The sequence below is a fragment of the Saccopteryx bilineata genome, chromosome 5 (assembly GCF_036850765.1).
Source record: "Saccopteryx bilineata isolate mSacBil1 chromosome 5, mSacBil1_pri_phased_curated, whole genome shotgun sequence".
Classification (NCBI taxonomy): Eukaryota; Metazoa; Chordata; class Mammalia; order Chiroptera; family Emballonuridae; genus Saccopteryx; species Saccopteryx bilineata.
The window spans coordinates 20291378-20318791 of NC_089494.1; the positions used below are offsets into that span (position 1 = coordinate 20291378).

Consider the following 27414-nt stretch of genomic DNA (forward strand, 5'->3'; position numbering starts at 1 on the left):
TGTGCACACACACACACACACACACACACTGGGGGTTAAACAAGTCGGAGACCTCTCCGAGGTAGGGGACACTGGTCGTCTTGTCTATTCAGGTTACAGTAACTACCTAGTGCCTTGCCCGTGAAAGTCAGAGGAAGCGCAGAGATAAGAAGGTTCACAGGCCCAGCACTCCTGGGCGGACCACCCCAAGTGCACTGTGCGAGAGGGTCCTTGACCTTGGCTGGAGTCCAGCCATGCACCTGGAACTGTGGGTTTGCAGCCATGGCCCCAGAAGGCGGAGGGTCTTCACTGTCATGCCTCCTCAGGGCCTTTTCCATGAAGCTTCTCCCACCTGCTTCAGGGGAGAGGACCTCCTGCCATGATGCTTTCACAGCCAATTAAAATTCTATTCCATTCCCAGCAAGGGAGCTGGCAGCCTTGAGTCTCACCAGCAGGCTGAACTGGCTGCAATTAATGTCTCTTCTGGAGCCTGATTAGCGAAGGAGAGGCCAGGATATTTACTCTACCCCCAAGGCCACCTTTAAATGAGGAAATGGAGGTTCCCACCCTGTTGCCTCTTCTTAGTCATCAGTTAATGCCGCGTGTTAACCCCTATTTCACTTTGGTGGTAGAGCTGGATCAGAGAGCCAAGAGAGCATCCCTCAAATAAACAGTCCCAGAAAGAAAGGGAGGAGAAATCCCTTGACTCCCTTACTGTTCAAGTTCCAAATTATTAGAATGAATTGAGTGTCTACTCTGTTAGGCACAAACTAGGAGCTGGAGAATCAACAGAAACCACAAGCATAATGTCTAGTGTTATTATGTTGAAGCTTTCGATGTAGAGGATAATGCACAGGAATAATAGGTTTAAGAAAAAAGAGAAAACCCCAAATGAGGAAAAGGAGAAGAGAAGGAAATGAACACATATGGAATGCTTACTGTGGCAGACATTTTATATATATCGTAGCAAGAAATACCACAAAAACTCTGTATGTTTACAGAGGATAGAAATAATAAGGCTCAAAAATGTTCAGGAAAGTGTCCAAGGTCACAGAGCTAATATGATAGATCGATTGTACTAATGGCCCTAGATCTTTATGCTTCTCAATTGTCATTTCCTTTCGGTAATGCCCGCTCACACTGACTCTAAGTAGGCTGTGTACACGACTTGCTTTGACCAATGGGATATATACAAACTATGTAAGCAGAGGCTTAAAAAGTGTTTGTGATCAGGGTTTGCCCTTTCTTGCTCGTGGGAACTCTCCCACCGTGGTGTGAACGAATATGGGCAGTCCTATCGGCTGACAAGAAAGATGTGAGCAAGCCTGACCAGGCGGTGGCGCAGTGGATAGAGCGTCGGACTGGGATGCGGAAGACCCAGGTTTGAGACCCCGAGGTCATCAGCTTGAGCGCGGGCTCATCTGGTTTGAGCAAAAGCTCACCAACTTGAGCCCAAGGTCACTGGCTCAAGCAAGGGGTTACTTGGTCTGCTGAAGGCCCGCGGTCAAGGCACGTATGAGAAAGCAATCAATGAACAACTAAGGTGTTGCAACGTGCAACAAAAGACTAATGATTGATGCTTCTCATCTCTCCGTTCCTGTCTGTCTATCCCTGTCTATCCCTCTCTCTGGCTCTCTCTCTCTCTCTCAATCTGTCTCTAAATAAATAAATAAATAAATAAATAAATAAATAAATAAATAAGAAAGATGTGAGCAGACGTAGACCCTCCCATCCTAGATCAGCCAACCTCTAGACAACTCATAGGTGCATGAGCAAACTCAGCCAAGACCAACTAACCCAGATCAACAGAACCATTCAGCCAACTGGTAGACTTGGGAAACATAATAAATGGTTGTTATTTTAAGCCACTGATTCTGGGGTACATATTCAGGAGCATAGTTAGGTAGCAGCTAGAACTAACTAATACTAGTAAATGGCAGAGGCAGAAGTTATTTGGTCTTAAAGCCTGTGAGTTGTCCACTTGTCATAAAGAGATAGAAAAAGGTTGAAACTGTAGCAGGAGAACATTGGTTAGATTATGGCATGTTTTACACAACAAAGTTAACCAGTCACACAAGGGCATTACTGGGAGGAGTGTGGCATTCCCAAAATTATGTGTCTTAAAGGACAGCCGTGGGCAATCATCCAGGTGCAGAGTGTTTAATGTAGGACCCTTCGCCCTAGGTGTCTTAGCCATGTAGTTTGCCATTGCAAGACTGGGCTGTGCTGAGACTCTTGACAAGAATATCCCGAATCGTCCCTCCCATTCATCAGTTCCCTGGAGCAGAAAAAGCACCCCCAGCACCCAGACTAAGATGTGGTCACCTCCAGCTGGCTAGGTGCCTCCGATTCTGTTTCAAAGCTGAAACTCCCCCAAGACTGTCCGGGTTGCATTGCTGCAAATTCCCAACTTCACTCTGCCCCAGCCCTGCAGCCACTTCCTGCTCCTTCCTGATGCTGGGAAGAAAGGCCTCCTGCATTTGCTGGGTCTCCTTTTCAGGGTCACAGCTGTTGTACTATTGATACTACCAGTTGCCCATGAGAATGTGAAGAGAAGATATTGAATACGGGGCAACAGCAGCTGATCCTGATATGTTATAAGGACACGGATGGAAACCGGCGCCATCTTTCTGAAGACCAATTCAGCAACATTACCAACAGCCTTAAACATGTCCATTCCCTTTGAATTCGTGATTCCATTTTTGGACTGTCTTTTAGACATACAAACATGGGTCTGATCCATGAAATCATGGATCACCATGAGAAATTTTTCATGACAGAGTGTGAATGGAAAAATACAAGTTAAAAACAGGCTGCATGTTTCTGATTTGGGGGAAATTAAGTGTGTGCGGGGGCTATAGTTATGAAGAAATTTTTGATTTATAATAAATCTACATATTTTTAAGAGATGGCCTTTTCTCCCCCCAGACTCTGGACTATCTTGGACATGGCAGGAAAACTTACCATAAAAACCTGAGATTGGTGAAGGTCTAGAAATCAGTGATTGAAATGATGCATGACATGAGAATGGAGTCTAAAAATAGGACTTTTCAGCGTGGATAGATGATTGCCGAGGGGAGGATGAATGAATTTTTAAACAATCACAAAGTACAAGCAGAGAGAGAACATGGTCTTGGGTTGCCAAATCCCAGAAAACGACAGAAAATAGCATCTTGATTGCTTACTCAACCACCTGGTCATGTCAAAGAGGTTAAAGGCAAATAAAAGGAAGTCGTATTTTACAGACCAGACACTAAATAAGTGCAATGCAGACCTAGAAGCTGAGACCCTGGGCACGTTTGAGAAAGCGTGTCCTTGCGCATGCGTGTCTCCGGGGCCGGGGCCATCTCCAGTTCTCTGCACCAGGGCTGCCCGCTCACCCAGGGCCACTGATGGCTCCTATATGGAGGAGACAGTGGACTGCCATTCAGTCTTTTGGAAGAAACACTGCTGGTCCATAACTCCCCTCTCCTCCCCGCCCCAATCCTTGTGTCCAGAGGCTGGGGCTGTTCTGAGCTTTAGCCTCGCCCTGCACTGGTTTTCACATGTAGATATAAAGGGAAAACGGGATGGCACTGGTAAGTGTGGGGGACTCTGGGGTACCCCCGCCCCCGGCATCACCTCTATGCAGGGGCCCCCGTCTGACCAGAGGCTGCGGGATAGAGAGGAGGCCTTTGAAGACCCTCCTTCCCAGCCCCATAAGTAAGGAAGATAGAAAATATTTCGAACTAAAGGTAAAATTGCCAAGATGACAGAAGCTACAACCGCTCGGAGCCGCTCAGCAGAAGAAGCTTGGAGTCAACAGACTGGAGTCTATTCGCACGCCATAGTAATTCAGATTCCACTTAGCGCGCTTATTCCTGGCGGGCACTGGAGCCAAGACGTCAGGAATAGTACACTTCCTTGAGAGGTGCGAAAAGAGCTGGGCCGAGTCTTCAGCAGGCTCTGGGCGGGTCTCACTTCGAGCGCGGAGGCACGTGGGGCGGACTCTTTGACGCTCTGAACCCAGAGGGGGAGGGGCCCGTAATTTCCCCCCATTTCAGTGCTGCCTCACTGCTTAGCCCCAGGATGACCACTGCCCTCTCTGGGCTCCCGCTGTTTCAGCCTCAATGGAGAATGATCTAAATGAAGCTCATTATAAGGAAGAAATGCAAGTCCCATACAGAGAAAGAACTGAAAACTATTTCAATGTTTACTGCCATCTCTTTATAAAGCGGGCAGAGGAAACTATAGGACAAAGACTTCTCTCTTTTTTCCTCTCGTACTTCCCTTTCCTTGCTAAGATCTTCACAACAAAGATCATTGGAGTGTTCCTGCCTGATTCTATGTCCCCTGCATTCCTGTACTTCCAAGGGAATCACAGAGCACGCACTTGGCGCCATGAACACACAGGTTCACGGCCTTACCTGGAAGGGGGAGGGGCTGTAAACACTCCAAGCTTAGTACCTTTCCCTTTACCCCATCCCAGGAGCTAGAAACACGTGTGGGGGTGGGGGAGGTTTGGGGAGGACGGTTCCTAAAAGACGCCCGGACAGCCAGGTGGATGGTAGTTGGGTGCCTGCTTGCACTTTTCTCCCCTGCAATAACAGGGCAGAGAGCAGCCCCTGGAGGCTCCTGGAATCCAACAGGCAGGCGTCCCAGCAGCTTACTGCAGAGACCCCTGGGTCACCGTGGGAGCAAGCAGCCGCCTCTGCCCAGGGCTCTTTGTTATGACATGAAGAGATTGAGTCAGGACCTACAGTGAGCTCTCACGGTGTCAGGCAGGGTTTGAAGTCCTTATTGTGTATTATCTCAGTTAATCCTCACGAGACCCTGAGGTAGCAGGGAGTATCTTCGGTCCCAGTTTACCTCTGAGGAAACTTGCCAGGGTCACACAGGTAATCAATGGCTGAGCAAGGATTCCAAGCAGCAGTCTGGGTCCCTTGGCCCCAGTATCCACGCTGTCCCACCTCATGCATGTCAAGTGCTGAGCACAGGAGCTGGCTCCCAGCACATGCTCAGTAAGTGTGAGCTAGTAAGAGAGGCAGCTATGGTAGCATTTGCAAACCAGCACGGCTGCAGATTACGGGGCTGGGGCTGCAAGCGGGTAAGCAACTTGCGTAGCGTTCCTCATCGAGTAACCGAAGAATCAGGATTTGAACTCAAGGGCCAATGCCTGCATATAGGGCTTGGCACATAGTACGTGTTCAACAAGTTCTAGCTATTGGCATTTATTTTTATTTTTGTAGACACGAGAGTCTTCAAGTGATGTGGGAGACAGGAGGTTTGCTAGGGAGTATCTGATCCAGAGCTTTAAAAAGTGAGTCTTAGCCATCCTTGATTCAAGAGAAGGGCGGTCTGCCTGGAATCGGGATCTCTGGGATCTGACTGCTTTAAGAGCTTCCCAGCAGATTGTTAGGTTTAGGTTCCGAGACCCAAGGAATCAAGGCCGATAGCGTAGACCCACGGTCACCAGCCAGGGGGTGGCAGAGCTGGAGCTGACACCCAGGAAAGACACTTCTTTTCTGCTTTGTAAGTCAGCCACACACAAGGTTCTAAGTGTCTAGGGCTGTGACTCAGAACCTTTCTAAAGTGTAACATGTCATCGTAGCTTGTTTACACTTGTAACATCTGCTGTATCCCCCAAACACACTGAATGATATATTAATTACAGTGACTGAAAATTAATTTTTGTAGAAATCCATCACAGTTCCTTCAAATAACGTGAAGTTTTTTGCACAATGGAAGCGGGGTATCCGCTCAGCCAGTTCATAGGGGCTGTGGAGGGCAGACCGCAGGGGACCACTGGAGTATTTGCCCCTTAACTGGTCACTGACTTGTGTCATTGGCTTGGCCTGACATGTGGGAAAGAAAAGGGTACAGTGGCCTGGAGTTTCTGAAATTTCAGCCGGAACCTTGAAAGCAGGCCCAGCCTGCTGCTCTTTGCAAATAGCCCAATTCTAGCCTGTTAAGGTTTATCAAAATTATGTTTTTCGATTGAGTCCAGCAGAGGTCTGAGAGGAGATCAGCCTTTAATTTGACCTCCTGGGTAACGATGGTTATGGTAATGATGAGTTATACAGAAAGACAAACAGACAGTATTTTGCACATTTAGGTCATTAGTAATACAGACATGATTATGAATATACACATAAAATATGACCTTTCTTTCCACCAGCCCTTGGATAGCCCGGCTTGTTTACTACGCAGATCATGCTTGACTTTATGGAATTGAATGTTATTTAAATTCAATTATTGTGAGGTTAAGTTCTTTCTAGCACCAGTTGAGTAAATTTAGAGGCAGTTAGAGAGAATAGGTACATTTGTCTTCTACCAGTTAAATTCTAGGGAGAAAAGCACTGTTGGAATAAAATAATTGTCATGAAAATGAAAAAACATGGTTTTTAGGGTTTGGTTTGGGTCTCAGAGCGTGTTTTCCTTTTTTTTTTTCTTTGTATTTTTTTTTTAAATCTGATAAACAGGAAGGCTGGAAGTTTTTCCATGAAGAGGGAGACGTGTGTGTGTGTGTGTGTGTGTGTGTATGTGTGTGTGTGTGTATAGCTGCTGGTAAAAGAGTAAGACTAGAAATAATTATGCAGTTAATTGGATTTAGTGTAGATAACTACAGCTCATTAAGGCCTTAAAATTTTGTTTTTCTACTTAGTAATAGAGTTTTTTCCTTTTAAATCAAATTATCTTGCAACCACTCTTATTTCCTTCTGCCAGTATCGATACCCTGTTCGTCTCCTGAAGCCAAGGTTTGTTCTGGGCACCTCTGAGAGTGGAAAAGAAGAGGCCGGCTGGGAAGGGAGCCTGGGAAACGCTGGGGATGGGTAGCAGAGCTGAAAGCTGGGCCACAAGGGCTCCAGGCAGAATACAAAGAGCTGCCCGTACACTGCCTGACATAACAGGCAGAAAATTGAGAACAGCTTATCTGTGTATAATAATGTCTCCTAGGGCCATGAGGATCGTTGAAGGTCATCTTGAGAATCAGCCTGCCTCCCATAGATAAGGGGGGGAACTTGTTTAATCATCTTTCAGCAAGGCAAGAGTCACACCCTCTCCTATTCATCTTTGTATCACTACCTCTGTTGGTAAGTAGGTCTTCATGATAGGTCATTTTTCTTGATCCTAATACCAGTAAACATGGCTTCTCACAGGTCTGTGGAATCAAGAAATCCTTGTCTGGTCTCCTTCAGAAGAAGATGCTTAGGATCCTCTTGGTTTCCTTCAACCCACTGACCTCCACCTGTGCTCCCTTTCTATCTCCTCTGTTGGGCAGATAAAATATATTATGCTCACTTTGTTAAAGATGGCGCTGCTCACGTGAAAGCTGTCGCCCAGGTGATATTAATGTGTGTTGGGGGCAGGCTGTGGGCAGGCAGAATCCTCGTAGCCTGGGGCTTGGTTTTGGGATTAAACCTTTCCCACCCTTTTTGATGTGGGGTGGTACAATCCTATCATGCCCCAGATAGGTGACTTTGTATTAGAGATTTCCCTATTTTGTATATTGGATTAAAGGTTTGGATTTCTACACTATAAAATAGGGGCAGAACGGGAGCTTGCTCTCGCTCTTGGTTCCTGAGATTAGCATTAGAGAGCAGAGCAGAGAAAGGCCACGTGGAGGAGGCCAGGAGAAGCAGCCAAGATGGCGGAGTGTTGAGTGAGAAGCCAGTTTGTGCAGAGTTTGTGCAGGGAGAAGGAAGGAGATGGGGAACAGAGGTGAATAAGTCTGGTGAGCTAGAAAGCTTTGATTCTAGGAAACTCGGATAAGTCAATAGCTATGTGAGCACTGAATGTGAGTGAGTTTTGGAGCCCAGTGTGTGTTTTTACTTGCCCGCCGGGTGCAAGCTAGGATTAAAGAAGATGGCTCATCAGTTTTTGGCTCTATTGTTTCTTTACCGACTGTCCGAATCCAATGCAAACCTGCATGGGCCGGGCTGCTGTGATGGCAGCCCTGGCTACTGGCTTTACATCCTCCCTCCCCAACCCTCCTCCATCAAATCAAATGACAGCCTCACAAATAGTTGGTCAATATTATGGACCAGTTTGGTTGTGTCCATAAAGTTAAGAGGAAGGGTTATTGATAGTTTTTACTGTTAGCTGGTACCCCACATATGTGAAGTCCAAGGAGTATGTAGGTCAAGTAAGTTTGTAAATATGATATATATGTCTGCTCGCTTATAGTTTGCATTGGGTGTGGGGGACAGGCTGTAAGCAGGCAAGGTCCTTATAGCCTAAGGCTTAGTTTTAAGACTAAGCCTTTCCCACCCTTTTAATACTAAAATCTTTTTTTTTTTTCCCCCTGAAGCTGGAAACAGGGAGAGACAGTCAGACTCCTGCATGCGCCCAACCGGGATCCACCCGGCACGCCCACCAGGGGCGACGCTCTGCCCACCAGGGGGCGATGATCTGCCCCTCCGGGGCATCGCTCTGCCGCGACCAGAGCCACTCTAGTGCCTGGGGCAGAGGCCAAGGAGCCATCCCCAGCGCCCGGGCCATCTTTGCTCCAATGGAGCCTTGGCTGCGGTTGGGGAAGAGAGAGACAGAGAGGAAGGAGGGGGGGGGTGGAGAAGCAAATGGGCGCTTCTCCTATGTGCCCTGGCTGGGAATCAAACCCGGGTCCCCTGCACGCCAGGCCAACGCTCTACCGCTGAGCCAACTGGCCAGGGCCCTAAAATCTTCTTAACACTAAGCTTTTCCCCACACCCTTGACTGTTGCATGATGAGGGGTGGTGCACTCTTACCGAGGAATCTCATTTATGCCTCAGATAAGTGGCTTTGTATCAGAGACTTCCTTATTTGTATACTGGTTTAAAGGCTTCAATTTCTATACTATAAAATAAGGGAGACCAGGGTGCGCTCTCTCTCTCTCTTTCTCTCTCTCTCTCTCTCTCACACACACACATTCCTGAAATTAGCATTGCAGAGGAGAGGCAGCCAAGATGGCGGAGTGCTGAAGGAGAAGCCAGTTTGTGCAGAGAGAAGGAGATGGGGAACACAGGTGAATAAGGCTGATGCGGCCTTTGATTCTAGGAAACTTGGATGAGTCAGTGGCTTTGGGAGCCCTGAATAGAAAGGGAAGTGTTTTCCCACTGTGTGTATTTTCTCGCCTGCAGGGTGCAAGCTAGAATTAAAGGTAATGGCCCATCACTTCTTGGCTCCATTGTTTCATTACCGTCTGTCCGAATCAAACCTGAACCTGCGTTGGCCAGGCGGCTGTGATGGCGGCCATGGCTACTGGCCATACAGGGTGATACACAAAGTTCTCTACTTTCCCTATCAAGTCAATTATCCATCCTCTCAGTCCAGAGACTACCTAGAATGGGCACTGTAAGGCCAGTAGCCAGGGCTACCATCACAGCCGCCTGGCCCATACAGGTTCGCATTGGATTCAGACAGTCGGTGAAGAAACAACGGAGCCAAAAACTGATGGGCCATAGTCTTTAATCCTAGCTTGCACTCGGCAGGCAAGCAAAAAACATACACTGGGCTCCAAAACCCACTCATTCAGTGCTCACAAAGCTACTGACTTATCCGAGTTTCCTAGAATCAAAGCTTTCTAGCTCACCAGACTTATTCACCTCTGTTCCCCATCTCCTTCCTTCTCCAGCGTCAAACTGCACAAACTGGCCTCTCACTCAATACTCCGCCATCTTGGCTGCTTCTTCTGGCCACATGGCCTCTTTCTGCTCTCCTTTCTGCTCTCTCTTCTAATGATAATCTCAGGAACCAAGAGCGAGAGCAAGCTCCCGTTCTGCCCCTATTTTATAGTGTAGAAATCCAAACCTTTAATCCAATATACAAAATAGGGAAGTCTCTAATACAAAGTCACCTATCTGGGGCATGATGGGATTGTACCACCCCACATCAAAAAGGGTGGGAAAGGCTTAATCCCAAAACCAAGCCCCAGGCTACAAAGATCCTGCCTGCCTACAGAGACACATTAATTTCACCTGGGCAACGGCCTCCACGTGGGCAGCGCCATCTTTAACAAAGTGAGCATAATATATTTTATCTGCCCAACAGGCACTCAGGAGCCTCTACTTTCTTTGGCATCTCTCATTCTTCTCTACAACCCCAGTAAACTTTTTCCACTCTCCCCACCCCAATACACACAGGTTCTGAGTCTACCCTGGAGGGACATTCTGATTTTAAGGTCCTCTAGTCTTCACAGTAAAGCATATAAAGGCAACAGTAACCTTCTTTATTAACTGTCAGTCAAATAAGTTTGTAAATATGATATATATGTTTGCTCGCTTATGGTTTGCATTGAGTGTGGGAGACAGGCTGTAAACCAGCAAAAGCATTATAGCCTAAGGCTTAGTTTTAAGACTAAACCTTTCCCGCCCTCTTAATACTAAGATCTTTTCAAAACTAAGCTTTTCCCCATACCCATGACTGTTGCATGATGTGGGGTGGTGCACTCTTATGAGAAATTCCATTTATACCTCAGATAAGTGACTTTGTATCAGAGACATCCTTATTTGTATACTGGCTTAAAGATTTTGATTTTTCTATATTATATAATATGGGGCAGACCAGGGGCTTGCTCTCTCTCAGTTCCTGAAATTAGCATTGCAGAGGAGAAGCAGCCAAGATGGCGGAGGGCTGAAGGAGAAGCCAGTTTGTGCAGAGAGGAGATGGGGAACAGAGGTGAATAAGGCTGGTGAGGTAGAAACCTTTGATTCTAGGAAACTTGGATGAGTCAGTGGCTTTGGGAGCCTTGAATGGAAAGGGAAGTGTTTTCCCACTGTGTGTTTCTTGCCTGATGGGTGCGAGCTAGGATTAAATGTAATGGCCCACCAGTTCTTGGCTCTATTGTTTTATTACCATCTGTCTGAATCAAATGCGAACTCACATGGGCTACTGGCTTTACAGGGGGTTTAGAGGCAAGAAGATCTGCTATAACCCATGCTATTACCCCTTACATATTAACCAGAATTGCTGAGAGCTTGCTGTGCGCCAGACATGGTGCTAAATATATTCTTTTACTTAAATATGTTCTCCAGTGTTACAGATGAGCCATTTCATTTTAATAGAAAAGACCCTCCGTGTTCCAGTAGTCATTCTTCATTTCTCTAATCACCAAACTCTCCCGGATGCGTCTTTTATCCCAATTCTCAGGTGTCTAATACCTCCTCCCCCACCTTCACTTCCAGCTCATGGCTTTGCTTCACATTTCTCCTGGAAAACAGAAGAAATCAAAAGGAACTTGCCACATCTATGGTTAACTCTCAGTTCTCATCCAACTTTACCCTCAGCAGCAACACTGGGCAGGGCGGGTCGGTCCCTCTTTTTCAAAACTCTTTGTCTTCTTTGGGTTTTGGAACTTTATGTTCTCTTCTCATCTCACTGATCTACCCTTCCTACTGGTGTTGTCCCATCGTGCAAGCTCTGACATCCTGGCGTCCTTCAGGGGGCAGCCCTGGTACCTCTTCTCTCTCCTACCTGCCCTCCCTCCTTCACCCAAGCTGTGGCTTTACCCACCATCTGCTGGGCAATGACTCAAGTCTGTATCTGAGCCTGGACCTCTCCCCTAAGCTCCAGACTATTTATTACTACAGTCCCTCTTTGATGTCTCTACTTAGACATTGACTATGCATCCCAAAGTTGACATGTCCATGGCTGAGCTCCTGTAAAGCCAGTAGCCACGGCCACCACCACAGCAGCCTGGCCCATGCAGGTTTGTATTGGATTCGGACAGTCGGTAAAGAAACAATGGAGCCAGGCCCTGGCCGGTTGGCTCAGTGGTAGAGCATTGGACTGGCGTGCAGGAGTCCCAGGTTCGATTCCCAGTCAGGGCACACAGGAGAAGCGCTCATCTGCTTCTCCACCCCTCCCCCTCTCCTTCCTCTCTGTCTCTCTCTTCCCGTCCCGCAGCCAGGGCTCCATTGGAGCAAAGTTGGCCCGGGCGCTGACGATGGCTCTGTGGCCTCTGCCTCAGGTGCTAGAATGGCTCTGGTTGCAACAGAGCAATGCCCCAGATGGGCAGAGCATCCCCCCCTGGTGGGCACGCCGGGTGGATCCCGGTAGGGCACATGCGGGAGTCTGTCTGACTGCCTCGCTGTTTCCAACTTCAGAAAATAAAACAAAAAAACAATGGAGCCAAAAACTGATGGGCCATCATCTTTAATCCTAGCTTGCACCCGGTGGGCAAGTAAAAACACACACTGGGCTCCAAAACCCACTCATTCAGTGCTCACAAAGCTACTGACTTATCCGAGTTTCCTAGAATCAAAGGTTTCTAGCTCACCAGACTTATTCACCTCTGTTCCCCATCTTCTTCCTTCTCCCTGCACAAACTCTGCACAAACTGGCTTCTCACTCAACACTCCGCCATCTTGGCTGCTTCTCCTGGCCTCCTCCACATGGCCTTTCTCTGCTCTGCTCTCTAATGCTAATTAATTTCAGAAACCGAGAGAGCAAGCTCCTGTTCTGCCCCCATTTTATAGTGTAGAAATCCAAACCTTTAATCCAATATACAAAATAGGGAAGTCTCTGATACAAAGTCACTCATCTGGGGCATGATGGGATTGTACCACCCCACATCAAAAAGCGTGGGAAAAGCTTAGTCCTAAAACCAAGCCCCAGGCTACAAGAATCCTGCCTGCCCACAGCCCACCCTCAAAACACACTAATATCACCTGGGCAACACCATCTGGGCAGCATCATCTTTAACAAAGTGAGCATAATATATTTTATCTGCCCAACAGCTCTCAATCTACCCTCCAAAGCCTGCCCTTCTCTCAGTCTTTCCCATCTCAACTGAAGGCCATTCTTTATCCTTCTTACGGCTCAGGTCAGAAACAGCTGCATTCTGGACTTTTCTCCTTTCATTCACCATATCCAATCCATCAGCAAATCCTAGTATCTGTATCGTAGAAATATATTCAGAAACTGCCCATTTCTCAGAACTTCCACTGCCACCATGCTGCTCCTCTGGACTGCTGTGTCAGGCTCTGCCTCCTTTCTCAGCCCTTACTGCCTTTAGGTCTGTTTTCCACACAGACGCCAGAGTGATCATATCAAACATGGTCAGATCAAGTCACACCCTCTGCTGAAATCACTCTCATAATTTCCCGTCTCATTCACAGTAAATAACCCACAAGCCTCGCCCGATCAGTGCCCTTTTTGATCCCAGTTACATTTCTGACCTTATCTCCTCCTCCTCTTCTCCTCATTCTCTCTACCACAGACACACTGGCCGCCTTGGTGTCAGCCGCTTTGGTGTCCCTAGGACATGCCAAGCATGCTTCTGCCCCAGGGCCTTTGTCCTGAACGTCCCCTGGGCCCAGAGTGCTCAGTCTCCAGACACCTGTGTGGCTTGCTTCCCTACCTCCCTTGTGTCTTCCCTCAGAGGTCCCCATTTGGTGAAGGTGTCCATAGCCATCGGCGTTAGAATTCCAACCCACCTCCTCCCAGTGCCCTGCCCTTTTCCCTACTCATTGCCTCCGTAGCACAGGCCAGCATCTTAGACACTTACAGTTCTAGGGTTTTTTTTTTGTTGTTGTTGTTGTTTTTGTATTTTTCCGAAGTTGGAAACGAGGAGGCAGTCAGACAGACTCCCGCATGCGTCTGACCGAGATCCACCCGGCATGCCCACCAGGGGTCGATGCTCTGCCATCCGGGGCATCGCTCTGCCACAATCAGAGCCATTCTAGTGCCTGAGGCAGAGGCCACAGAGCCATCCTCAGCGCCGGGGCAAACTTTGCTCTAATGGAGCCTTGGCTGCGGGAGGGGAAGAGAGAGACAGAGAGGAAGGAGAGGGGGAGGGGTGGAGAAGCAGATGGGTGCTTCTCCTATGTGCCCTGGCCGGGAATCGAACCCGGGACTCCTGCACGCCAGGCTGACCCTCCACCACTGAGCCAACCGGCCAGGGCCACAGTTCTAGTTTTTATTGTCTGTCTCTCCCTACTAGAGAACTTTGGTTAGTTTTACTCAGTGCTGTATCCCTGACACCAAGAACAGAACTTAGAACACACTAGATCAATATTTAATGACTAAAACAACGATTGGATGAAGCCCAGAGCGGTTATGCAACTGGCTCAGGGTCCCACAGATTGTAAGGGCCTGGATGCACCCAAGTCTGTCTGGGATGAGAGCCCAAACTCAACTCCACCACACTAGTCTCAAGGAAAGAAGAGGCCTCCAGGCGCCACCGGAAGGCTGGAGTTCCTATCAGCTCTGCTTTGATCTCCCGGAACTGCACACTGCAGCAGGGCTGCGGCTGCCTTTGCTTTGCTCGACTGGATTTGCTTCCTTCCGCTCGGTGGCAGGGATGCCTGGTGCCTGTGTGGGTGGAAGGGGAAGTCTTTGGCTTACCTGCCATGGCCGTGGCCACCAGGTAACCTAAGGACTCTAGAAGCAAGTCCTTTCAGATTGAGAGACGGGGAAAGAAACGAAGCAAGCCCAAAATAAACAGAAAGAAATCTGTGAATGCAGAAACGACGGGAGACGGGAGCCTGGCGCCTGCCGCTTGCTGTGTCACTGGCAGCAGGGAGAATCCACCCTGTTCTCTCCCCACACTCCAGCTCGGCACAGCCAAGGGCGGTGGCTCACCTTGTCCTGCCTCCCGCCTTGAGCATGACCCCACTTAACCCATGCCAGGGCTCACCCTGTTCTGTTCAGCATCCCCAGGGATGGGGGCCCCAAGTGCTCTTGTGAAGGACAGTCCTGGGCCAGACGTCTGGGGGTCCAGGTTCCGACCCCTCACCCCATTCAGAAGGGCAGACTCTCAGCAGCTCTTTAACTTCAGCCTTTCTCGGAGGCTCAGGTGACCCTCAGGCTTAAAGCACGGCCCCCTTCCTTCCCTCTCTGACAGCATAATCAAGTAGAACTGTAATAGAAAAAAAATTACGAGTCCTGCCTGACCTGTGGTGGCGCAGTGGATAAAGCGTTGACCTGAAATGCTGAGGTCGCCGGTTCGAAACCTGCACTTGTCTGATCGAGGCACATATGGGAGTTGATGCTTCTTGCTCCTCCCCCCTTTCTCTCTCTCTCTCTCTCCTCTCTAAAATGAATAAATTAAAAAAAAAAATTAGGAGTCCTTAAGGAAGTGCAAGTTAGAACGGTAGTATCTTCACAAGAGGATTCGCCTGTGCCAGGCACCGTGTTCAGCATTTCTGTGCATGACCTCACTCAAATGTTACAGTAACCACTGAGAAGGTCAGAGTTGCCCACAGTGGAATGATGAGGAAATGCAGCCTCAGAGAGGTGAAGAAACTTGCCCACGTTTGCATAGCCAGTATGTGGCCAGGAGACATTTAAACATGAGGAGTCTGTCTCCAAACACCATGCTCTTCCCCCTTCCCCACACTGTGTCCCGGGGGGTGCTGCGGATCATGGCAGAACTGATTTTTCTGGCCCTAGTCATTCCCAGGGCAGTCCCTGGGCCCCAAAGCTCCAAGCTGAATATCAAGGAAGTGTGTGGTACCCTTCACGTTTCATAAACCCCTTTGATCTGCCGAGTTTGCCGAGCTCCGCAGACAAGATCATAGTAATCCTCCCAGTCCAAAGGCCAGAGCCTCAGGGGCTGGGCCAGGGGGGCTAGCCGTCCTCTCCTACACCCTCTGCCCTCCAGTCAGTGTGCCCAGGTCTACAGGGTACACGGGAGCAACCCAAATCCCAGAGGAAACCACTGGAGAATAATTCAGTGCCAAACTGTGGGTGGTGGTGTGGCAAAGGAAACATGTCCGCATCCTGGGGGCGGGGCCTGAGCTGGGCCAGGGAAGGGGCGGGTCTGGAAAGGAGAGACAGGGAAGAGACCCGTGGGCACAGGGGCAGCGGAATGAGCAGAGCAGTGTGGTGAGAAACTCTCAGTCTGACGTCACAATGACCTGGCTGTACATTTGGCCGTGTCACTGGCTGGCTAAGTGACCTTGATTTGGCCATTTCACCTTTCTCATTGGTAGAGGTCCCTCTTCTATTGAGATGTTTAACACCTATTGCCACGTTCCACTGTTTTGGCCTTTAACAGAGTTTCCTGCAAAGAACATCTGTAAGTCTAACCTGAAGCCAGCTGGCTGCTGGCTCACTTCTGTTCCTCTAGGGCTTGGAGAAGCACAGGCCTGACCCGTGGAAGATGGTGAAGTGTCCAGGTTAAGGCCTCTCCCAGCCCTAAACACACACAAGAAAAGATTTTGGCTCTTCCCCCAATGTACATACAAATACACTAAACCCTAAAATACAAAACTTGCATGAATGCCAAGGTTAAAATAGCTTCTTCTCAGATTTTCTAAAATTCTGGATTGCTTCCTTCAACAACGTTAACCTTTTCTAACAGTTTTGGTGTCCTTGCTTTCTACTGTTTGTGGTGCCTGAAAAGTCCCTATTCCACCTCTTGGGTTGCCCAGTCCTAAGGGAAAGAGCCGGGGACCAGGAGCTCCAAGGGAAGCAGCGCACCTTTGACCTCTTGGCCCCATTGCCAAGCCCTGGGACCCGGTCATGCCTCCCCTTCTCAGATAAGTCCACTGAGGCTGGGTTGGGGGTGGGGGCTGCAGTAAGCCTTGGTGGACGCACAGCCAGAGCCACGATAGAGCCCAGGTCTCGCCGTCAGTGGTGACGGCTCTTCCTGCCCTGCCTCTGGCTGCTATCTGGGAAGCGAGGCGTGCAGCCCTCACTGTTCACTGGGCATCACCGCCAGGTACCGGGAGTAATGTCTCTTACCTGATCAGCAATTTGACATGGCTGCTTAACAACCCGATTAATCAAACCCAGCTCGTCCTGTTGGAATAAATGAGCCTGGAAGACGCTGCCATGAATAATGAGGGCTCTTGCTTCTCCCCTAGCACCTCTCCCCACCCCCTCCGATTTCCTTCCCGGAGCCAGGCAGCCGCTACTCCGGACCACGGGCTCTCAGACCTTCGCGAGAGCGGTGAGTGCCCAGGGATGTGGGCATCTCCTGCCTTCTCTACTCCTCTGCCAGGTGCCACAGCTGCCCACCTGGAGCCAGAGCTGGCCATGTCCTACCTAGAGGAACAACACCTCTTGTTCATCACACAGATGTGAATGCATTCCACCGCCAGCACTGGCTGCAGCGATGGTTTCAGGCACCACACTAGGTGCTAAGGAGGCAAAGATGAGTAAGATATTGTCCCAGTGAGATGGAACAGTGTAGTGGCTCAGGGACAGTGGGTAGAATGCTATAACAGGAGTGTGGGAAGGGCCTTGAGCCACAGTGAAGATGGCTTGTCGTTACTGGAAAAGTGGAAGGGGTCCTTTGCCTTCCTGCTTCCAGTTCCCCTGGACCAATCTTCCCAGCCACTCTCAGCAAGACCCGAGGCCGCCTCCTAGGCCCCATGGAGCCAGGCCTGCCCTGCTTTCAGCACTCAGAGCCCGGATGGAGAGGCTTCACAGAGGGGACCTGGGTCTCTGAGCTGACCTGCAGGCAAACGCGAAGGCTCAGGGCCAGAGCTCTAAACTCTGGCAAAGGGCCCCTCGCAATATATATATAATTTTTATATAGAGAGAGAGAGACAGAGAGAGGGATAGATAGGGACAGACAGACAGGAGTGAAGAGAGATGAGAAGCATCAATCATCAGTTTCTCATTGTGACACCTTAGTTGTTCATTGATTGCTTTCTCATATGTGCCTTGACCGTGGGCCTTCAGCAGAACCCCTTGCTCAAGCCAGCGACCTTGGGTCCAAGCTGGTGAGCTTTTGTTCAAACCAGATGAGCCTGCGCTCAAGCTGGCGACCTCGGGGTCTCAAACCTGGGTCCTCCGCATCCCAGTCTGATGCTCCATCCACTGCACCACTGCCTGGTCAGGCTCACAATATATTTTTAAAACTGCACTAGCTGTTAATATTTGACTATTAGGAGATTTTACATTAAAATTACCACATAGTCTACCAGGCCCACAGCTGGCTGGAGCTGATGGTGGCTGTCCCTATAACTTGATTCTGGGCCCTCCAATTTGTCCCATTCCCCACCAACTGGCTTCTGTCATTTATGGTGCCTGTCTGGCCCTGAGGGAGTTTGACTTTGAGACCTCTGGCTGTGCCTTTAAAGAGAAACCAGCCAAAGCTGATGCCCCCTTTGGATGGCAGAAAGCTTCCATAGATAGCGACTCACTAATTTTCCCATAAACTCTGGGACTGGGGTAGCACCAAGGAGTGGGAACCCGGGCTTAGAACTCTTAGTCAAGTTCACTGAAGTTGCCCGGCTCCCACGGTCGGAAGGCTGGAGCCCGTCTCCTCTCTGGGGTCTCGTGCCTTCCAACAAAGACTGTGGCCTGGTTTGAGTGGTATGGTCTGGCCTGCGTGCCTGCCCACTGGACTCTGGGCCTCACCACCCTGTTCCTCTCTGCCTGCAGGGGGAGCTGCTGAGCCCGTGCCGCTGCGATGGTTCCGTCAAGTGTACCCACCAGCCTTGCCTCATCAAGTGGATCAGCGAGCGGGGCTGCTGGAGCTGCGAGCTGTGCTACTACAAGTACCACGTCATTGCCATAAGCACAAAGAATCCTCTGCAGGTACAGCCAGGGGCTGCCCGCCGGCTGGGGGAGCGGGGGGTGCTGGGCCCTGGGAGGAACACTTCACCTGAGAGTCAGGGAAGTCTGGAGAAAAGGAATGAGGTGGGCTAGCTGGGCAAGGCCACGGATGGCACTCGGGCAGGAGGGAATGAAAGAACTTCTGTGTTTTTTTTCCTTAAGCCTCAGCAAGAAGAGGAGAAAGGAATGCGGCAAAGAGAGAGAACTAGATACAGAGGAAGTGTGCAAAGTCAGATGGAGAGAGAATAAGAGAAAGAGAGAGGGAGGGAGGGAGAGAGGGAGGGAGGGATTTGTGGATGGATGGGTGGGTGGATGGGTGAAAGCAGAAAGGAAAGGACATGAAAAGAAAAAGGAAGAAAGAAGGACGGAAGGAAAAGGAAGGAAGCAGGAGCAGAGGGCAGAGGAGAGCAGGATGGAAAACAGACAGGGGGTGGGCAGGGTGAGGAGAAAGACTGAGGTAAGCTAAGGGTGGGAAAAAAATAAGGAGAGAGGAGACCCAGTGACACTTCCCACCCTTAAATGTGCACACAGTTCACCTGGAATCTTGTCAAAATGCCCACATGGCCCTGGCCGGTTGGCTCAGCGGTAAAGCGTCGGCCTGGCGTGCGGGGGACCCGGGTTCGATTCCCGGCCAGGGCACATAGGAGAAGCGCCCATTTGCTTCTCCAACCCCCCCTCCTTCCTCTCTGTCTCTCTTCCCCTCCCGCAGCCGAGGCTCCATTGGAGCAAAGATGGCCCGGGCGCTGGGGATGGCTCCTTGGCCTCTGCCCCAGGCGCTAGAGTGGCTCTGGTCAAGGCAGAGCGACCCCCCGGAGGGGCGGAGCATCGCCCCCTGGTGGGCAGAGCGTGGCCCCTGGTGGGCGTGCCGGGTGGATCCCGGTCGGGCGCATGCGGGAGTCTGTCTATCTCTCTCCGTTTCCAGCTTCAGAAAAATACAAAAAAAAAAAAAAAAATGCCCACATGATTCAGGAGTTGGGGGTGGGGCCTGAGATTCCACATTTCTCATAAGCTCTCAGCTGCTGGGGGTACTGGGGCGCTCTGGCTCACAGAGCACACTTCTTGTGACAAGCGGCCAGAGAACAATGAAGAAGAGACAGGACAGGGAGGCAGAAGAAAAGAGAAAAATGGGCAATAAGGAAGAAAGAAAAGGGGAGAGGTTACTGAGAAGAGTAAGGGCAGGGAGGGCCCGGGCTGGGGGTGGGGTCTGCCCTGCAGATTCAGACAGGGCTGGAGCTGTAAGAATTGAGGCGTACCCCATGCCCATCACCCCTCTCCCCCCACACTGCCACGTCCATCATTCTGGAGGAGCTGGCAGGTGCTGTACCACCTCGTAAATCCTCCGACTCAAACAGCTCCCCATTCGAGGCATGCACATACAGAGTGCTTGGCTTCTGACAATACCCCCACGTACGTATGCATGGTCAGCCAGCTAAAGTGCCACGTAATCAATTAGCCAGCAGGCTAGTGAGGGCTGAACCTGAGCTGCCGGCAGCTGTTTCACTCCTCCTCCCTGAGGGGGAGAGGAGAGAAGATCCTGCAAGCCCAGGAGGGCCGGTGGTCTGGTGGTGATGGTAGGGTGGGGTCTCTCCATGGAGGGGTGGGGGCAGCTGGAAACCTGGAGCTGTAGTGCTCAGGACATCCAATTTCAGACACTATGTAGTTTACATGGGGCACTGCCAGAAATGTGTGTGTATGTGTGTGCACGTGTAATACATGCATTTGGACCGGGGGACGGGGTACATTTTCTGGAAGGAGACATTAAAACTCGTAGGAACCTCAGCTATCCTGATGGTGTACCAAGGGGTCAAAACAAGAGGTACCTCTCCTTGTGCTGGTTCCATCTTTAGTCATTCATGTCAAATCTTTCAGTGTCTTAAAATAGCAATGCCGTGAGACAGCTGATGTTATGCCCTGGGTGTATTAACTCTCTTCTTCTTTCTCAGCTAATTCAGGCCTTGGAGAAGGGTCAGAGTCTAAATCTACAAGTCTACTCCAAAGTGTCCTCATGGCTCATAAAAAGGCACTGGCCCTTGACTCATAAAATGAAAAACCATTTAAGGATAACTCTTCCCTGAGGAGTTAAAAAAAAGGATTATTCTAATCTCATAAGTACAGTAAGCAAATGGCAGTATTGACAAAATCGATCTATTAATTTGATAAGTTACTCCCATGATTCTGTTGCTTTGGGAAAGCCGTGGTGTATACTCGGCAAATACCATTGCACTTTTCAGACACCACCAGAAGAAGGAAGTAGTTGGACTAGCAGCAGTGTTGTCTGGTCGTGGCCCAATCTGCTCCAGCTGTGTGTCCTGAGCTCCTTGGGCCCAGCCAAGTGTGAGACAGTTACCTGTTGAGCTTCACTGGGGCAATTTCTGCTCTCACAGCCCAGCCAGACCACCTGCAGTACAGGGCAGGCCCCCTGCGAGTGCGCAGAGCAGTGGATGGGGTGGCCGGGGCTACCTCTGCTCAGTGTGGAAAGCTTCCTTCCTGGCCCCACACAAAGGTGTGAGAAACAGAGCCCATGACAGCTGTTATCTCAGTGCCCCTCTGTAAGCTCGGGTTCTAGCAGAAGAGCCACTGACTAGGGAGGAGTTTCAGGGTGGCTCTGTGGTCTCAAGACTCGTGGCTGTTTCTTACCCTCTCTGCTACACCTGAACTGCAACTGTATTAATGTTTGGTTGATGCTTCCTGGGGGGCCAGACCATGTTCTAAGTATTCATATATACGGTAATTATCTCATTTAATGTGGCAAACAACCAAATGCAGTAGCTACTGTTATTATTCCTAATTTACAGCTGAGACAGACAATAGCGGTACAGAGGGGTCGGCTGCATGCTCAAGGTTACCCTGGTGACCCTTAACCTCTACCCTACAGAGCACAGCACTGAGTTTGCTGAGTATACTTACCTTTAGGAAGACCACACCTAGACATTCGTTAACTACATTTTTGCTGAAACATAACGAAGAATAGAAATGATGGCAGCCCACAGCCTTTAAAGCACTGATTCAAGAGTTACTTCATTTAACCCTTATAATACTCTAGGAAATGGGACCAATTCTTTCCACTTTTATTTAAGGGAAACTTGAGAGTCTTGATGATTGAAGGACTTCTCCTAGGTCACACTCCGTAAGCGGGGACAAAGCTCGGCTAGAATTGGGTCAACAGGCCGCGTGCTCAGTGCCCTTTGTTAGAAGGAAGAAAGCAGTCCACGCTTCAGGCTCTTTTTCCTTTGTGCGTTCGCTGCGCGGCAGAACACGCAGTGCACGGAGACTCTCTGGATAGATACTAGATTCAGAATCTCGCGATACTGAATTTAGACTCTCCTGATACTGACTTCAGAATCTCGGATGGTGGCCGACCTTGGAACCGCTGGTGCCCTTCCTTTCCCAGCCTCCCCTGAGGCATCTCTGTGCTCTGCTTCCTCCTTGCACTTCTCCCGCCACGTGCTGGGAGCCTCACCTGGACAGACAGGAGGAGGAGCCTTGGCAGGGGCCCGCCCCTCCACACTCCCCCACCCGCTCCTCCTCCATCGTGCTGCCGATTGTAGTCAGGAGCCCTGTTTACTTCCCATAGGTGGCTTGGGGGTGGGTAAGATAGAATTTTCGGAATTAAGAGAACCTTTCCGTGCCTCTGGATTTGGGATTTTTGAAGTCTGGAGCAAGGGAAGGTGAGCGTTATTGATGTCTTGGTGGTAGAACCAAAAGGCTCGGTCAGGAACCCTCTTCCCAAACAGTGGAGCAGACCGTGGAAAAAGCAGTTTGTTGCATATGAGTCAAGTCTGTGGGATCAGGCCATCTTCTGGAAAATTCCCTTGTTATGTGTAACCCTAGGCTGGGGGAAGCAGTGGAAACTTTAAAGGCCCAATTACCTGTAATGGGACACTCTCTGTATAATTAAATGTAAAGGCTGATGTCCTACATCTAGACTAGCAAGCGGAATGTTTTCCAATGGTGCATTTTCGTGGGGGCCGCGGCTGGAACCGGAATCGGTGCTCCCATGCAGGCCAGTGAAGGCGGAGTGAGAGCTCGCTGTTAGATGGATGACGTGGTCTGCCTTACCTCCAGTTCTGGCTGATCCGCTCCTCCAGGGGTGTTCTCTGCAAGGTGTTATGCAAATTCCTACAATAAGGAGATTGTCTTTCCTGATACCTTCCCAAATCTGATCAATTTCCTGCTTAAAATTGTCCAACTTCGCCTGACCTGTGGTGGCGCAATGGATAAAGTGTCAATCTGGAATGCTAATGTCGCTGGTTCAAAACCCTTGGCTTGCCTGGTCAAGGCACATACGCACATATGAGAAACAACTATGAGTTGATGCTTCCTGCTCCTCCCCACCACCACCTCTCTCTCTCTCTCTCTCTCTCCTATCTCTAAAAAAATCAATAAATAAAATCTTTAAAAAAAATTGTCCCACTTCCCTGCTTAAAACTGTTCAAAAGCATCATATTTCCTCTTAGGATAAGGTAAAAATATCTGTGCATATTCTTTTTTTAAAAAATTTATTTTATTATTACTATTATTTTTTTACAGAGACAGAGAGAGAGAGTCAGAGAGAGGAATAGACAGTCAGAAATGGAGAGATGAGAAGCATCAATCATTAGTTTTTTGTTGCACATTGCGACACCTTAGTTGTTCATTGATTGCTTTCTCAGATGTGCCTTGACCGCGGGCCTTCAGCAGACCAAGTAACCCCTTGCTTGAGCCAGTGACCTTGGGTCCAAGCTAGTGAGCTTTTTTGCTCAAACCAGAAGAGCCAGTGCTCAAGCTGGCAACCTCGGGGTCTCGAACCTGGGTCCTTGGCATCCCAGTCCAATGCTCTATCCACTACGCCACCACCTGGTCAGACTTCTGTGCATATTCTTTAAGATTCCACGTGGTCTTCCTTTCTTACATTTCCAGCTATCTCACCCTACCATCTCTTTGCTCTCTCTGCTCCACTCACTCTAGTCTTCTTACAGGTTTTCATACTCACAGGGCCTTTGCACACATTCTTCCCTCTGCCTGGAGCCTTTTCCCCTCCTCTCCGTCCCTAATAAACTAGTCAGCTCAAGTATCACTTCTTCCGGGAAGTCAAATCCCCATTTTATAGACATCACAGTGCCATGGAGCTCCCTTTCTTACTCCTGGTAAATTTCATTTGTAAGTAATTTTAATTTGGTCATCTTGAGTTTTCTCAATTGTAACCTCTGTGAGAGCAGAAACCTTGTATGTTTTTGCTTACTGCTTGGCCTCCAGCCCCTAGCAGAGTGGCTGGCACATAGAGAATGCTCAGTCCATAATTGTTGAATGGCAGCTTGAAGAAAGCCCAAAATAAAATCTAACTCCAGATTTGTTTAGGCCCTGCTACCTAGACCAGCCATAGAATAGCAAAATTTAAGAGTTGAAACTCGCCTACACCTTAGCCTTCAATCTCTCCATCAATACTGCTATTAGCATAACACTTTTTCTGTTTAAAAAAAAATGAAATAGCAGTGTTTATATATAGTCAGTAGATTATACTGTTTTTCTTATCTCTCACCCACATCCTTTGTCCTCTCTTTGTCTGTTGAGTTGGTAATATCTAGCATGTATATTAAATGGCGTGCCAGGTGTTGTTATAGGAGAAAAAAAAATCAGTATTTCTTAGGAATATTCTGGGTCCTGGAATGCCACCCACATTAGCTTTGCATTTTATTTCCTCCTTCCCTTTTCTCTAGCTGTATCATAATCAACTATAAAGGCCTTCCTTCCCAAGCATGCCTGCCCAGGACCCCATCCCTACAATAATTTTTGGTCATTTGGTGAGACATAGTTTTCCTCCACACCAAAAGCACAATGTAAAATTCAGAAACTTGCAAAAATATCAGTTGCATCACTGGTTGGAAAAACCTGGTTTAAATCCTAAACCAGAGGTGAGAGTTTGGGGCGACAGAAGGAAGAGGGATGGAAATGGGGTGAAGGTGTCTGAGCAGCAGCTAACCTACTATTCTCGTCTCTGCAGTGGCAGGCCATCTCTCTGACAGTCATTGAGAAGGTGCAGATTGCAGCCGCCATCTTGGGCTCCCTCTTCCTCATTGCCAGTATCTCTTGGCTCATCTGGTCAACCTTCAGTCCCTCGGCAAAATGGCAGCGCCAAGACCTCCTCTTCCAGATCTGCTATGGGATGTACGGATTCATGGATGTGGTGTGCGTAGGTGAGTCTGGGGGCTTGTCTCTGTGGAAAGTGGGAAGCCACATGATGGGTGGTTAGACAAATTCCACAGGAGCTCACCCTCTGGAAGGTCAAAGCACAGAAGGCACCAGCCTTCAAACCTGTGCGCTCAGGAGGGGCCAGTGGCATAGATTTGAGAGGCGGGTGGGGAGGAGAGGAAGCAGGGAAAAGAAGGAAGATCTAAATCTCTCCCAAGCAAATCTGTCTTGCTTGGTTGAAGATAAGGACAAGGAGGCTTACCACTAAGAAGATTTGTGAAAAGTCAGTTGGTCAGTCTATCTGCCTCAAGCAGAATGTGGAAAGCTTCTCTGCTCTGTACCCCACGTCTGCCAAACCAAACAAGGGTGCCTCTACATTTAATCCCATTCTCTTCACAGCGCAATGCCCAGAAACGGGATTGATGATGTTTGCCTCCTTTCTTCAGCTTTCCACAAGCCTGTCTCTATGGCCAAGAGTTCTCTAGTCTAGTGGGTGTAGCCTTGGGCTTCCACACACAGCCGCTTGCAGGAGGGGGAAATGCAGGGCCGCCCAGATGGGCGCTGAATCTTCACCCCTGCTTCACCCTGAGCTTTTGTCCTTTTACCTATTTACATATGTTTCCTTTCCAGGTAAGATTCTGTTGAAAAAGCTTTGGTGTTTGAGAAAAGAGTTGGAAACCCACCACTTGAGTCCCTGCTTATCCCATTCCCAAATCGACGTTCCCCTCTCTTCCGTCATGTTCGTGTGGTGGGTGGAGAGCTAGGTCTTTTTGTTTTTCCCAACAAATGATTGTGACTGTCAACTCTGAAGTCTTTGTTCAAGTAACTGAGGAGGTGGGAATGGTCCTGATTTTCTCTGAGCGACACGAAGCATGCCGAAGCACTGGCTGCCCGCCCTAACCCGAGCTCTCAGATCACCCTCCCGGCCACAGTGCTGAGAGCATTCGCGTCCCACAGCTGCCTTCTCTGGGCATCAGCTTGTGTGTTATATCAAAATGCTACATTGCTTTGTTTGGTAAAAAATAAAAAAACTACTAGCTAGAATTTGACTAGGATAATAGTAATGGCAGTTTCTCTAGGTCCTTTAATATCAGAACCAGAGAGCTTGGAGACTTGCGTACTGATTACAGTAGCCAGAGAACAGTGATGCCAGAACTTGTAAGCTTGTCTAAGCATCTTGCTGCCTCTTCACACTAGTGAGACTACTGTATCAACCCCCAGTGCAAGAGGCTCAAATATGACGTGTAGGCATGAATGAAACAGGCCAGGTTTGGAAGACTGTGGAAGGGAGAGGACTGTTAATGAGAGAAATTTGACTTTGAGGCATTCTAATGTAGTTCCCTCTCCCACAAAACTCCCTTCCTACTCCTGCTGAGGCCTGGTTTATTGATGCCAAAAACCAGGTGTGTCACCAGATGGAGGTACGGGGCTCTGGCATGGAGGGGGAAGCAGTGGCGGACCTTCCTGTGGGGCCCCTCCCGCTGCCCTTCATTCTCCTTCAGGCAGGCTTTTGATCTGTCCCTGATGTGAGCGTCTATGAGACATGCCTTCCTATCATGTGGTGTGTTAGTCAGCTTTGGCTGCAATAACAAACAACTCTAAAATTGCAGGGCCTTACAACGGCAACCGTGTATTTTCCATTCACAGGTCTATGAATTCACTGTGGCTCTGCTGGGCTCAGTCGGCTTAGCTTCTGACTGTGCATTGGGTTTGGGCCTGCTCTGAGTGTCACTTCCTGCTGGGTCCCAGGCTAAAGGAGCAGGGACGAGGGGGGTGTATTTTCCTAGCCAGGTGCAGGAGCACAGGAGGACTGGTTACACTTGCAATGCTTCTCAAAGCTTCTGCTCAGTCCAGGTGCACCGCTCCTTCGGCTCACAGACATTGGCTAATGCAAGTCACCAACAAGCCTTCTATCAAGGAGGCGGTGGGGCAGAGAAGGATATTCCCCCTCTTCTGGTGGGAGTGCAGGTGAGAGGGAGGCGCATAAATACCATCTACCACTCAGGGCTCCATAGATCTGAAGATGGAGAGAACTGAACGTAGAACAGATTGTTCAGTCGTCCAGTACAACTCCCTGTTTGCAGCTGAGAGAGCGGGGCCCAGAGAAGGGTCATCTGCTCAGGGTTGCCCGTCTGGGATTAGAAGCAAGGTCTCCTGACTGGCAGTCCCGTGCTTCTTCTATTAGCCCTGGTGCATCAGATAGCAGGAGTCCCATGGCCTCTCTTAGGGGATATCTGCACTTAGGTATACCTGGGCCCACTTACAGGAGGAGCCCTCACCCACAGGCCTGCTCTGCTCCCCGTGCTCTGAGCCCCCCAGCACCCCCACTCTGGCCTGCCCGGTTTTCTGGCCTCTCCTGCCCGTAGAACCTTCTCTTAAGCAGCGCTCTGCAGTACTGTCTCCTCCTCTGCCTCTCTTGGCTGTCTCCCTCTAGCCATTTTGATCTCTCTAATTCGTTCTCTTCTTATACCCACATCACATGCGGTCACTCAGTTTCTGGGAGCAGTAAAGCAGGCTACAGCTTGAGAGTTTTTGCATTGTTTTCCTTCCTTCTAAGCTTTTAGGAAAACATCATTTCCCTGATGCTCAGCCACACCATGATCTGTTCATTCTGCTGTGACAAGCCTGTGACTGCTTGGAGGCAGCCATTGCACGGAAGAGGAATGCATAGGGACACTAATTGCTTTTGGTGCCATCCAGAAGTGGTCAGATGCATTTATATTTAGACTATCTCATCTTTGAAGAGTTTAGACTGTTCTTTCATGTTGTTGGTTATCACTGGAACTAATTCAGCGT

General features: G+C 49.3%; 1 protein-coding gene across 1 annotated transcript in view; it reads left to right on the forward strand.

The window, feature by feature from the left end:
- MARCHF4 (membrane associated ring-CH-type finger 4) overlaps nt 1–27414 on the forward strand; it is a 103093-nt gene that overhangs the window by 61073 nt on the left and 14606 nt on the right. The window contains exons 3-4 of the mRNA XM_066232899.1: nt 18277–18432; nt 24431–24623. Of these exons, the coding sequence (XP_066088996.1) occupies nt 18277–18432; nt 24431–24623 (349 nt within the window). The remainder of the gene's footprint in view (nt 1–18276; nt 18433–24430; nt 24624–27414) is intronic.